Source organism: Peromyscus maniculatus, chromosome 10 (assembly GCF_049852395.1).
Source record: "Peromyscus maniculatus bairdii isolate BWxNUB_F1_BW_parent chromosome 10, HU_Pman_BW_mat_3.1, whole genome shotgun sequence".
Taxonomy (NCBI): Eukaryota; Metazoa; Chordata; class Mammalia; order Rodentia; family Cricetidae; genus Peromyscus; species Peromyscus maniculatus.
Window position 1 is genome coordinate 90447751 of NC_134861.1, and position 14233 is coordinate 90461983.

Sequence of the window (14233 nt, forward strand, 5' to 3'; positions counted from 1 at the left end):
ACTCAGGAACAAGTCTGGCCACCCCTACAGATGCAGTTACAATAAATACAAAAGCAGGCAAATGGGAACACACAGGAAAAGCATGTCCTAGAAGGACACAGGAAAACTATAGCATACACTAAGAGAATCACATGCATTCTTGGCCTTACTGTCAACTGTAGGGCCTTGGGGAGATCATCCCCACCCCCACCTAGGCCCAGCAACTCACAGAAATACTCTGTGTGGTTGTGCTATACAACTTCACAAAGAGCTCTGCAAACATCTGATTGCCCCTTTTCTTAGCATTCACACCCTGTTTTCACAAAAGAGGAAATGCAACTAGAGACCATGAATCTGCTGAAACGGAATGGTCACTTTGTTCTTTCTATGCAATGAACAAGAAATCACAAACTTGTGCTGACTATTGGTATATTAAGTAGATGGGCACTTAAAATTCTTAACTTTTTCCCTCAAAATTAAGTGGCTCGATCAGTAAGACTGACAAACAACACAGCCGCCCGCAATGGAAACAGACATTTAGTGTGGCAACACTTTCATCACAACTGATTCCAAAGACTGCCTCCAAAGCTTAAAGCTAGAATACACATGTTCGGGAAGACTACGCGTCTCACTTTCCTTTGTCTCAGCTGAGCGTGTCGGAAACAGGATGGGCGGAAGCAATGATTTAAAGCTACCTGACCTCGCTTTGTCTGTCTGTCTGTCCTTATCCCAGACACTAGCTCAGCTTGTTGTATAGGAATCGCAGCTTTCCCATTTCCTCTGTATTTGTTGTCAGAGCTATCATCAGATCATAGAATGGGCAGTGAGGAAAAGGAAATGATTGCATTGTTCACCTAACTTCATAAACATATTCAGGAGAAGCCAAGCGTGGAAACCACAGTTCTATGAATGGACACCACGGTGCAGACCTAGAAGCCAGATGAGGAAGATTATGAAACTGGGTCTCATTACTCCTAGATCTGTGTCATGATCACAAACCAAAAGTTTCTCACTTCTACTCAGAAACGCCCCCTTTAAACAGACCTCCAGCTGAAAAATCCTCATAAGTATTCAACACATGCATGCCATTTTTCTTGAATCAATGAATTCATATACACGGCAGAAATCTAAAAGTATTTTTCCATTCATCTAAACCACTCTTGACCAGCCACTACTCTGTACTGGGCTGTTAAATAGGTGCCGGGACATGTCCTCATGTAGCCCACGGGTAGTGAAGCTCGAACAAATAACAAAAAATGTGAAGACTGGGGGAAAAAAACAAGAGAAGGATGGGAAATCTGGCAGACAACCCTTTGAGGAAAGGTCAAAGGGTGGAGGAGGTCTGTAGGCATACCGAAAGGGCCTTATAAATTCGAGAAGCCACTGTAGCTGGGGTGTAGAGTCACAGAGAATGGCTGATACCTGAAGAGACACAAGAAGCCAAATGCAAAACTCTGAAGAGCTGAGTTCAGGTTCTCCGGCAAAAACTGTGGAATTGTTGCTGATGACTCCCCAAATGACCTTGCAAAACACTAACACTTGTATAGTAGCCAGGGACTCCCTAACACTGCCACTGAGGGACCATTGCCACTTACACACACCTGTCACTCAACAGGGAACTCCTCATATTCCACCTGATAACTAGTCATCCTTCTGGCTCGAGGATAAAAAAGAAGAAGGAGGCGGAGGAGGAGGAGGAGGAGGAGGAGGAGGAGGAGGAGGAGGAGGAGGAGGAGGAGGAGGAGGAGAACTATTTTAAAAATTCTAAATCTCTTTCTTACTCTTACAGATTACAATCTAGACAGATTGAGGGGCCCAACTTGAAATGTACTGAAACCTAACCTCTTCTTAATCATCCCCACCACTGTCACCTCAAAGGGACTACGTGCTTCCTGTGCTTCTTAGATTATAGAAATGCTAACAGAATTGGTGTCCATGTTTTGTTGTTGTTGTTCATTTTCACACAGTGGCCAGAGAGAGCCTGTTCAAACTTCTTCCTCTAACTAGGAAGACAATCTTAAGGCCTTACAGTAGCTCACACAGTATCAAAAGTCCTGCACCCCATCCATCACTGTTTCTACCACACCAAGACTCCAACTTTCCTGGCCTGTCTTGATGCCAGCAATGTCCACTGACTCTTCTTTAGGAGTCCCGCCTCAGGCTCTGTCCTATCTTGGCCCATCTGTGTAGAACCTTCTTATAACACATGGTCTTGAGGACTGGCTCCCTCATCTTCCAGGCCTTGGCTCAAACATCACCTCAGTGAGAGTCATCTTGACTCCTATTTAAGGGTTAATATTTCCATCTCCAACGGTTCCCCACATCCGACATACTTTTTTTAACATTTTATTCTCCAACAGCCTCTGGTAACCTAACTCTCCTGAGAACTCTCCAGGCTCAGATACAATGGCCTCACATATCTGTAAGCACCAGGTGAGTCATTCCACCTCAGCGTCCCTGCACATGGAGCTAGATCTTGGCTATAAGACAGAAACAAAGACCTGTTTTCCTGCCTGCCAGGAGGAAAGATTTTTCAGTGGGGGGAGGGGGGTAAGGAAGGGGAAGAAGGGTGGAGAAAGTGTCATTTCAGTGAGCTAAGCACTAAGCAACTAACTACACAGCACAAATATTTGTAACCTTAATCAACCACATCCTGAGAGACCAGAAAACCAAAATTACAACATCCACAAAGCCTATTTGCTACAAAAAAAAAATGCTATTTACAAAACAGAAAGAAATGTTAATTGAAATTATCCAGAGAGTTCAATAGGATCAAAAGCCCATGTGGATACTTCCTTTTTCCCTACAACATTGTCTTACAGTGAGAAACAGATATTTCTGCAGAGGCAATATTTTGTGTCTCCTGAATTAATATATAAAAATACATTAAAAACCAAGATATGAGAAAATACTAAGCTTGCTATTTTGGTGTTTTAGAGGAAAAGAGGGTTTCTTGTTTTCCCTTTATTTGCTTGTGTGTGTGTGTGTGTGTGTGTGTGTGTGTGTGTGTGTGTGTGAGAGAGAGAGAGAGAGAGAGAGAACACATATAAAATAATAGCCATGTAGAAAATCTATTTTAAAGCATCCTGTTTTCATGTTCAACAACCTAACATCAAAACTTTCTGTCAATATACAAAATTAACTACAGTGAAAAAAACTGTCTCTGTGGAGTTTATGTTTTAAAGTACTGTATTTTAGATGATGCAAATAAATAACTCAACTGAAATATAGTTTCAAACTTAGCTATCACCCAGCTCTCACAATGAGATTTCTTACTTACGTTAGAAAGTACAGACTGCATCTATGTGGACAAAATGATGATATCGCCTATGGAGGTGCACTAATAATTTCAAAACCTGATCAACCTCTTAGATACTAAATTCTAATCTTCATAATAAAAGAAATCATTTCCACATTTAATCTCCTAAAAAGAATGCTTCATTTCTATTCTCTTACCTTATGTTGTGCTAAAATATGACTTTGGGGAATTTTATAAATGTTAAAATCTAACATATAGTACTTAGAAATCCTTTCAAAGGGATCAGAACAGAAAGAATTAAAATAAACTCTATACAAATGTTTCCTTGTCGTGTTGTGACTCTTGCTTTGCGCCTTCCTTGCTATAATAAACAGCACAGAGACTCCCTAGGCTAATATCTCATGATAAAATTCTTTCTAAAGGTAATTAGCTTTTTACTCACACATTCTGTAGCTGTGACAGTTAAGGATCTTGAGACGGCAGACTTCCCATCATTAAAGCTGATTGAAACTTCAAGAGTTCTACAAAAAGAGTGAAGAAGCAACAATTAAAGCCAACCAGGAGATGTCGAAGGTCAAGACGATGAAATCTTTGCCAGAGCTGTTTCAAGCCATTGGTACTTTCACAGTCTCACAGCTGGGGGCCAGGATTGAACCAAGGCTTCTACCTGATTTCAGACCCTTCCCTTCACACCACCAAGGCAAGAGGAAACGACACAAAGTCCTTCTGGTGCATCTTCCCTCACCACGACAGCTTAGCTCAGATCCACACCGGGATAGAGCCACAGAGAAAGACAGTACTTCCAAAGTCAAGCTGAGATCTTACTTATAACTCAGAAATACTCCTGTTAATATTCTTATAACATACCCACTTCAAAAAACTCTTCCTTAAGAAGAAAACAGTTTAGTTAAAAACAGAAAAGAAGGGGACTTTTTAATTTAACTGAATTTTTGCAGTATTTCAAAATAGAATGCCAAATGGCCTGTTTTTTTTTTTTAAAAAGTTAAACCAAATTCCTTATTCTGCAGAACTTTGTTTTGTTTTGTTTTCATGACTAAGCATTACAGAATCCAAAATAATCTTTCCTAATTCCAAATTCTCATGCTTTGATGTGTGCAGTCATATGACAGGGCAGACATGGTTCTACTTGGAGAAAAGGTTATTTTTATTGATGCTAATATATTCTTGTCAGGGTAATCTCATTCACTACCCTCTAGATCCGGCTAGAGTTGTTTACAATTCCACACTGAGAGTCCAGCAGAGATAGTCACCATTTTAGCACTTAGTGAGGTGAGTAAGAACACAAGATGAAATTTGAAAATTAAGGTGTAGAATAAACACATGCTGAGACCTTAGTTATACAAAATAACTCGTTATCCTCAAACAACATTCTAGTATAACATGACCAGTGTTGAATAAAACTGAAACAAGTCTGCGCAGATATGAAAATCTACCAGAAGCTTCTTTTTATACATGGTCTTCACAGAAACAATAAAATGCACATATTGGTAGCAAGATCCAGACAGGAGAGTCAATAAGAGCACTAATCAATTGAGTTCTTCCTATCATCCAGAAACATCAATTCATCTCATTTAATTCTCACAGTAATCCACTGGCACTATCTCCATTCTGCAAGTCAAGAAACAGAAGTTTCAAAAGGTGCCTCATCAGAAGATTGGATCTCTCTGAATTTGTAATCCAGGAACCTGCACTTCTCTAGCATACCATCTTCATCCTCCACACATATTTTAGGGACTTCTATTTGCATTTATCTCATACACATTAGCCAAGGATTACTTATTCAGATTTTTCTATATTCATATCTTTTCATGGTTAACTACAGCACTATTTTCCTAAAACAAGATATTTACTCTTGAATATATATTTATGAATATTTATAATTTTTGGAAAAGAATTTTGAAAGTGTTGCAAACATGAAAAACACAGTTGCTTCTGCTTTTGAATTCTGTTGTTCCTTTAGAAAGAGTCCTTAAATTCCTGGTATGGTATGGTATTGTCATGAAGCCAATGCCTACCCCAAGCACAAAGGTAGTTAAAGGCCATCCTCTAGCCTAAAGCCAATGCTTGGAGCATTGTTTGTCCCAAGATTGCAATGTACATAGTAAATGTTTTCTGTCATATTTTATGTCCTTTCTCTTAATTCCAATACATTGCTCATTCTTGTCCCTGTATAACTCCTACTTCTAGTTAGAATGCATCTAATAATGGAATCCAGATCCTGGGTTATGGGATCTAATCATAGGCTGAAACATATTAAATAAATATTGTGTTTATTGAATTCCAGGCATAAATAGGAGGCAATGGAACAGTTCATCTTTATTTGTCCAAATGTGACCACAGCTTGCAAAATTAGGCGTATTTATGACATGCGTGGGGCAAGCTAGAGTCTCGAGCTTGAACTTATGTCGATCAGTTTTAATATCCCATTCCTCAGCCTGTGAAAGTACGGAAGTTATACCTGTGCCAGAGTTGCTCTAGGGAGGGAACGTAACAAAATATATAGATGTTCCTTGCAGTGTGTGAAACGCAGGAGCTCTATGAACCTTTGTTATAGCCAGTGATTTATTGAAAGGACTTTCATACTATCACTATGGTTTTACAATCTTATTACAGCCACTCTAAAGAACTAGCATAGAGAATATAGGATATATATAACCAGAATTAGATGTTTGCCTAAAGAACTTCTCTTCTACTGACATAAAAATATAGACAGCTAAACTGTTCAAAATTTCCTCTTAATTTCACGTAGACTTGTGTAAAGAAAGTTTGCAGTTCTATTTCCTGTTATAGACATCGTATTAAACCCAACATTATAGCTATGTTGAGTTGTGTGTGTATATCCATATACATAGACAGATATACTCAAATCATACTCTATATTGTTTGATCAATGTTTGCTAATATCAATGACTTGTTCTTTTACTAGTTAATACAACAAAGACTCTTAAGTTGACTAAGATACCACTAATAATTGCTATAAAAGAAGCACAGCCAAACTAGGATTTGTTTAATATGACTGTCATAACAAAACCAGTCACAATGTAACTGAATGGAAGATACACAAGAATTCACCATGGAGTGTGCCTGGCATTATAAGAAATAGATATGAGCACAGGCGTTCTATCGGGCCGTGGAGGAGGACAGATAATTCATTCTTGGAATGAAATGACAAAAGTTTCCAGAAGATAGTCACCTCTAAGACAAATCCTGAAGAATGATCAGGAGTTCAAAAGTAAGACAAAAAAAAAAGTGAATTCTTGAAGATGGAGAACCTGACAGGCTGAAAGACAAGAGAGGCAGAGAACGGTCCAACAAGATGCCATGCTTGCAACATAGTGCAAGAGAGTGGGGAGGCAGCGTCTAGTTGAAAATGGTAGTAGCAGGGATGGCTGTGAGGTCTGCAGAATTCCAGCTCCAGGAATCTGAAAATAGTCTGAAAAGGCAACGAGCATCATAAAAACATAGCAATAATTGTGTTTTACAAATGTCATTCTTGTTGATCTTGCCTGGAGATTTGGAACTGGTTGGCAAGAAGGGAAGCCTTTGAGAAGATGATTTCATAGGTCAGGAATCCAACCATGAGAAAAATGGATAGTTAAGAGACTCAAAGAACAACAGGAAGCTGGTGTAACATCTGGAGAAAGATTGAAAACATGATGACTTGCGAATGTGGAGACGGTCTAGGAGAGGCCATATTGCATGATGATGCAGGAACACGAGGCTGAAAACCCAACTTACTCAACCCTGTTGGCCATAAATGGAACTAGAGTGCTTAGTACTTCTTCTAGACATCCTGACATTCCATGGGCACCACCCTTCTAAGTTTTTCAAAATAAAAAGACAAAAGAAACCTTTACAACATATCACAATATGAAGATTTTTGAAATATATTTTCGTGGTTCCTGTTACTCAATTAATGCTGATAAAGCTCAATTCTTCTACAAGAGAAATTGTTAAATAGTGCTCTGGCATATTATTGACTAAATAAAATCAATTAGTCCTCATGGTCTTAGTGCCTCAATACACCTACAGATACATGAGGAATCCAAGATAAGAGGAGGAGGAGGGCCCAGTGCTATATGTCAAAGCGACTCTGATCAGAGAAATGTCATATTTCATGAAATATGGTAAACATTGCAATCCACAGTAACCTAGTTGAAATGTGTGCATTTGCTCCCAACTTTATATATAAATATATATTCTGCGAACGATTTCTATTTTATGATCCATTAGAGAGGATTTTAAAAAGTAAATGAAACTGTTAAAGACATTTGCTGGAAGCACTAAATAATTCACCTCCAATTTGCACATACTGAAAATTAAACTGGCAACCACTCAAAAAGTTGTTAAAATTGTGGTGACTTCAAATATTTTGAAAGCAAGCACTACTATTGAATACTTGGCAGAGTGTTCTTTGAGCTAGCTTTGTGAATGATAAAGATTTCAAATTGAAGAGAGAGGTTTCAGATTTGTGAGTAGTTCAAAGAAGCCACTTCAAATTGAGGGTACAGAGGTAAATTAATATGTTTTGTCTAACTATATTCTTTAAAGACATTAAAGGAATTTTTAATTAAATAATTTCCTTATGCTATGGTGATATATATAAAGCCAAGAAGACTGACAACATTCAGGAGAAGCCAGTGCATATTCCAAGCTAAAGGAAATCATGTCTAAGGGCACAGTCTAAAGGCACAGGGATGCACTACCACAACTCCTTTTTAAAAAGTTTGTGAAGTTTAATAAAATATAAAAAACGATACAGGAAAATAGTAACTCCTTACTTTGTTTTCATAATCAGAACATTGACATCGTAAGTTTTATGGGAAAGAACACAAGAAGCTCTAAGAGCCCGCTTAAGAGATACCACATCATCATCTTCTCATTCCCAGCACACTCACTAAGATATTCTAGGATTTGCAAAGATCTTACTCACAACACAGCAAAGTATGCTTCTCTTCTCATGCTGTTCTTTCTTTCCTTCATTTGTAGCAATAAAGAGTAAGTTGGGGCCTTCCCGGGAGGGCTCTTCCGATGCTTGGCAAGGCCGTGTGTCTATCACATGGGAGCCACACCTTTGCCCAGTCTTGGAAGCATTGAACTTCACATTCTCACATCTGGCAACATCTTGTTGGCCAGCCATACAAGTGCTTGAAACAAGCATTGTTGCTCTTAAAAGACAGTGTCTAGCTGGGTGGCGGTGGTGCACATCTTTAATCCCAGTACTCGGGAGGAATACCGAGGTGTGAGTTCCAGGCCAGCCTGGTCTACGGAGAGAGATCCAGGACAGGCACCAAAACTACACAGAGAAACCCTGTCTCAAAAAAATGAATAAATACTAAATAAATAAATATAAAAGACAGTGTCTATAACTGTTTCAGATACTCAGGAAAGGGATACAGTGTTGACCAAGTGAATATGACTTGCCGGTTGATATAATCAGAAGACAATATGAAAGAAAAATGGTGCAAGTTTCAGGATGGGAGAGGATTAGAGTAACAAAATTAAGTTATTTCATTAAGATTCTAATGGTTATAATCCAAACAAAGGCATAACTGATGTCCTGGTATTCAGGATTGCAAATTAAATCATCAAGTCTCATTCCTTGCAAGAAAGAACAGATTGAATCAATAATGTTTGTATCACCTGCTGCCAACACAAAGGATCTAGGGACTGCATGGATATGGATATACACACACATATGTGGGTATGTTTTTGCAAAAGAAAGGAAAGCTTGGTAAAAAGGAAATTCAGCCAACTAAGAAAAAAATAAGTAAAATTGGTCAATTGGATGCCAGACAAACTAAATTAGGCTTACTATTGAAAAATAACAATGTTCAGGGAGAAAAATTTTAATCAATTACCAAGTCTAGTCCTCATTCCAAGTCACCCTCAGGGAACATCCTGGAGATCCCCTATCAGACTCTTGAAATGACCCTCATCCTCCATCATCTCCATCTCCACATACTCTGTTGGTGGCTTCCCATGCTGCCTTTTAAAAGGACTAATACTATCACTTTCGTCTGATTTAGATATTTATTTCATATTTGCCAGAAGATTCTGGCCAATGTTTTTGAAGGCACATTTAACTATACCATATGCCTCCTTAAAGTCATCTCTCTCGAGCAAGCTGTAGATTGAGGCTCTGCTCCGCTCCATTCTGTTTTTCTTTCTTCACAATGTGTTTATGTATGTTTACCCAATTTTTTTTCTGTTCCTTTTGTCAAATCGCAGGTTTGAGATCTCAAATACTCCAGAGCAGCTGTGCTATTGTCGCTGACTCACAGAACAAGGGTCAGAGAATTAGCTCTGTATCGCAAGTATATGTGATGACCACATAGCCTACCTGGAGTCTGCTACCATGGAACCGAGATCAAAGAACCCTTAGGATGTCATCCTATTTAAACTCAAGGAAGGCATCTTGCTACAAATGAGCAACTCACACAAACAAATGAAATAATATACCAAAATTTTGCTAAGATAATTTTCATAAGTATATGAAGTTTTAAAAGGAAAGCATGTTCAAAGAGGAAGAGAAAAAAAAAAAAACCCAGCTACGTCCACTCTTATTTCTTTCTCAGATCCTTCAAATGTGTTCATCTTAACAAAATATCTGTATCAAGGAAATTTAGTAAATATTGGTCTCTTTCAGAGAAGTTGCTCAAAGCCCCACTCCAGGTCTGCTAAGTAGAATTACTCCTAGATATAACCTGCACAGATATTTTTAATTTCTTTGTTTTAAAACTTGTTTATTAATTAAATTTGCTATTTGACAGCTTCATACTTACATATAATGCATTCTGATGATTCCCATCTTACCTCCTACCCCCAACCTCAATCCTACAAATCCCTTCCCCACATTCAAGTCTGTCTAATTTTTGTTACTTCATAACATCGGTAGTTGAATATAAGACATCTTCAGCTATTCTAATGCAAGTTCTTAGTCCTGTCTCCCAGTAAACACCCACCTTACCCCTCATTTAAATCAAAATCCACAAGCACATTCAAAAAAATGCAACACAAAGATGAGAGAAGAACTAATAGGGCAGACTAATGAGCAGAGGCGCGTGTCTGTGGACCAGCTCTGAGACCATGCATCTGTCTGTCTAGGACTACTTCACCAGAGCATTGTTAATTATTTAGGTGAGAGAACAGAGGGACCCATCACCACATCTGTCACCTTCACACAGTGAAGCCTTCCTTCATTGATGGGCCAGATGTGTTTATTTGAAACACAGACTAACTAGCTATTTAATGGGTTTGAATCCTTAGCCAAAAGGTAATTAGGCAAACATATTAAGCATCAGTCACCTTACAAGGCTACACTGTTTCAGTTCTGTTGGTCTTAATTCAATCTCCGAAGAGCTGGTCACCAACAAAAAGTATTTGAAGAGAAGTCAAGGCAAAGGAAGCAGTCTAAATTATGTGCAACAAAGTAAGTAGAGTAAATAATGATGCGTTCCTGGGCCCAGTGTATTAACAATATTCCCTAAAAGTTTGCCTCTGTGATTAGCTAGAACCTGGTACCAAAATAAAGTAAAATAATACAAAAGCAATTCTTTTAGATGGATTTCCTCCCCCAAATATTCTATACCTATAAGCAAAGTATTAATATTTAAAGCTAAATAAATGATGGTTTTTTTTATACCCAATGTTCATAATTATGTGTGCAATTATTAAAAATCATGTATCTTTAAGTATTTATCCTATCTGCAAAGCATTAAGAATGTTAGTAGTTGCTATAGTACACTACTCAAAAGGAGAGAGAAAAATACTGAGGTCTGGGAGACAGCAGGTAAAAGAGGCTGCTGCCAGTTTGGTCCCTGAGATCCACGTGATGGAAGGAAAGCTGAAAGTTCTTCTGTGACTTCCTTATATACCACGGCAGGTGCACATGATGTGCCCGCACAGCACACCCACACATATAGAGATTAGCAAAAGTAAAAGTAATTTTTTTTATTTAACTGATGCTTGACATATTTTATATGTATTTATAAATATAAATTCACATGTCATTTCATTTTATAATTATATGAGAGAATCAATTAAACTGCCCTCTTTAATCATTCACTTATTTAAAAGTTTTGTAAATTTCTGTCCTTGCCAATGGTACATCATCCTAAAATAAAATTCTAAACATTTTTCCTAGCCCTGTTCCCCCATCAGAAATCAAGTGACCTCTTTTTAGCTTTTTATATTTATTGGTAAACAGAACTGTTTGAGGAAAAAAAAAAAACGTAATCACCTTCATCCATCAAATGCTTAGTGAATTTACACTATTATGGGCACTGGGTAAATTCAAGGGAGTCTCCAAGGAACAAAACTGACAGCATTTATCTTAGAAAGGAGCCACAATAAACAGTAAGCTTTTGAGAGAAAATTCAGAACATGTAAAGGCAATAAGGAGGTCACTTGATCAGAAAGAGTACCTAGGAAGGGTTTCTACTTTACTGAGAAGGTGACATGTGAGCAAGACTTAAGGAGATAAGAAGATACCATTCCAAGCAGAGGGACCGGCAAGTAGGACATCACTGATGGAAGTGTAAGCTGATTGGGTTAAGAGATGGGGAAAGGGTTGTGTGGCCATAGCTGAGCAGAGAGGCAGTGAGGAGATGAGATCTAAGAAAAGGAATTTTGTGGCTGGAGAGATAGCTCAGTGGCTAAGGAAAGGAGTTTGGCGCCTGTAGAATTTCAGGGGCATACTGCCAACTCTCCTTGAACTTCAGGTGGGACCTATTCCCAATAATCCTCTCTGGAAGGATGACACAAGCTTATCTGTTCAATGGGATCCTTGAAGCCAAGGACAGAAACAGAGGCCAACAGAGGGATGAACGGTGGTGACAGGAGACGACTTTGCCTAGGATGGCAGTAGTGGAGACAGTGAGCTGAGAATCTTATGTGCCCAGTGAGCTCGCTGGAACAAATCAATTATGATTCAAAAGATTTTTCTACCTGGATGACAAAAAACAAAGATGGTATAACCAATGGAAAGACTAGAAAATATAACTGAGACTGGGCCAGGGGCATAAAGAAGGCCGACCATCAGGACGCCAACTAAACAGGTCCAAACTCTAATACAAGATCACTGAATTCTACTATACGCTTGGGGTAAGAAGATGCCATGAAAAACTAAAACTACCAGAAAGTCCAATTCAGCCACAGGCCAATCATCACTAATACTACATAATCACACAGAACACAGAAATTTTTGAATAATAGTCTTACTCCTAAAGCTATATAATATAGCTCTTTCAATCTATTTAAAATAGAAAACTGATACTGCTTGATTTTATTTGTATGAGCAGACATGTTGTTCAATAACTTCTGAATATACTGAACATTGACACTTTCATAAAAACTAAATATTCATAATGATTGAAAAATACAAACACCATTCTCTTTGATTCCATGGAGGAAAATATGATCTTCATTGTGTGAACACTAATTTTGACATGAGATTATAGCTTTTGGTTGTGGTGATATTGTGTTCCCCAAAATATTGTGTACCCTAATAAACTTATCTGGGGTCAGAGAACAGAACAGCCACTAGATATAGAGGCCAGAAAATGGTGGCACACATGCCTTTAATCCTAGCATTCCAGAGGCGGACATTCGCCTGGATCTCTGTGAGTTCAAGGCCATACTGGAAACAGTCAAGCATGGTGACTCATGCCTTTAATCACAGGAAGTAATGACAGGAGACAGAAAGGTATTTAAGGTGTGAGGACAAGGAACTATAGCCTGGTTAAGCTTTCAGGCTTTTGAGAAGCAATTCAGCTGAGATCCATTCTAGATGAGGACTCAGAGGCTTCCAGTCTGAGGAAACAGGATGGCAAGGCAAGGTAGCTGTGGCTTGTTCTGCTTCTCTGGTCTTCCAGCGTTTACCCCAATACCTGGCTCTAGGTTTGTTTTTATTAATAAGACCTTCTAACAATTCGTGTTACATTTGGTGTTTAATATTTTTATGCTCTGTGTAAAAGATCAACATTAAATAATTCCATCAGTTGGATCAGCATTCTGATTTTTTTCTTATAATCTTTAATATGCAACAAATAATTGCATTCATTGCTATCAATGTAGAGAACATCTCAACTTTTTGCAATTATTTGTTGCATATTAAAAATTATAAGAAAATTCAGAAATACTAAGTTATTAATTAAAAATATTTTTGCATTGATGAGTCAAATAAAAGCCTGTCTTCTGAACTAAAAATTTTTTATTTTAACCAGTTATAATCATAGTTTACAGTCACAAAAAAATAATAATGAGTATAGGATTAACTGAAATGGGGACTAAAGTACAAATTAACGAAAATGTATGCTTAGTCATATTACCATGAGCCACTTGCTTTTATCTCTAATATTTATTAAATTTTATAGCAAATATTTAAAATCTTACTTTGGAACTCTGTGCATGAGTGTGTACATTCAGTACTTTAAAGTTCAAAATACTGGGTGTGGCTCTGGTTATCTGCAGATTTTAACAATAATTCTCAAACTCATCTATGTGATTTTAGATTGTATTTCATCAATATTCATAAACAAGATAAAGTAAACATTAATATCTTCAACCTATTGACATTACAGTTTTAGATTTAATTTATAATTTCACGTTCACTTTGTGCCATGTGGGAGGTACTGAGGTCATGTTCACAGATAAGCACTTGGGGAAATAGGAATGTTAAACACACAGGGAAGTTTCTTCAAAGGAAGGGATGCATAACCTGTTATCCTCCCAGGAGGTTGAGAGCTGACCTGGTTAATAGCTTGGTATCATTCTGCACTACTTGTGTGGCTAAGACCACACCAGATTCTCCCCCAAGACCCTTATTGTGAGCTTGTCAATCTATAGAACATATGTTTATGGAGGATGTCACATCTACTTTACAAAGAGTGTCAACGGAGTCAGTCACATCTTAAGATTTATTGTGCACATAGGACTGAATCAATTATCACCAGGGAAGTTTTCACCAAATTG

General features: G+C 38.0%; 1 protein-coding gene across 1 annotated transcript in view; it reads right to left on the bottom strand.

Annotated features, from left to right (window-relative positions):
- Positions 1 to 14233, bottom strand: part of Antxr2 (ANTXR cell adhesion molecule 2) — a 128031-nt gene that overhangs the window by 73236 nt on the left and 40562 nt on the right. The window contains exon 11 of the mRNA XM_006975364.4: positions 3681 to 3759. Within this exon, the coding sequence (XP_006975426.1) occupies positions 3681 to 3759 (79 nt within the window). The remainder of the gene's footprint in view (positions 1 to 3680; positions 3760 to 14233) is intronic.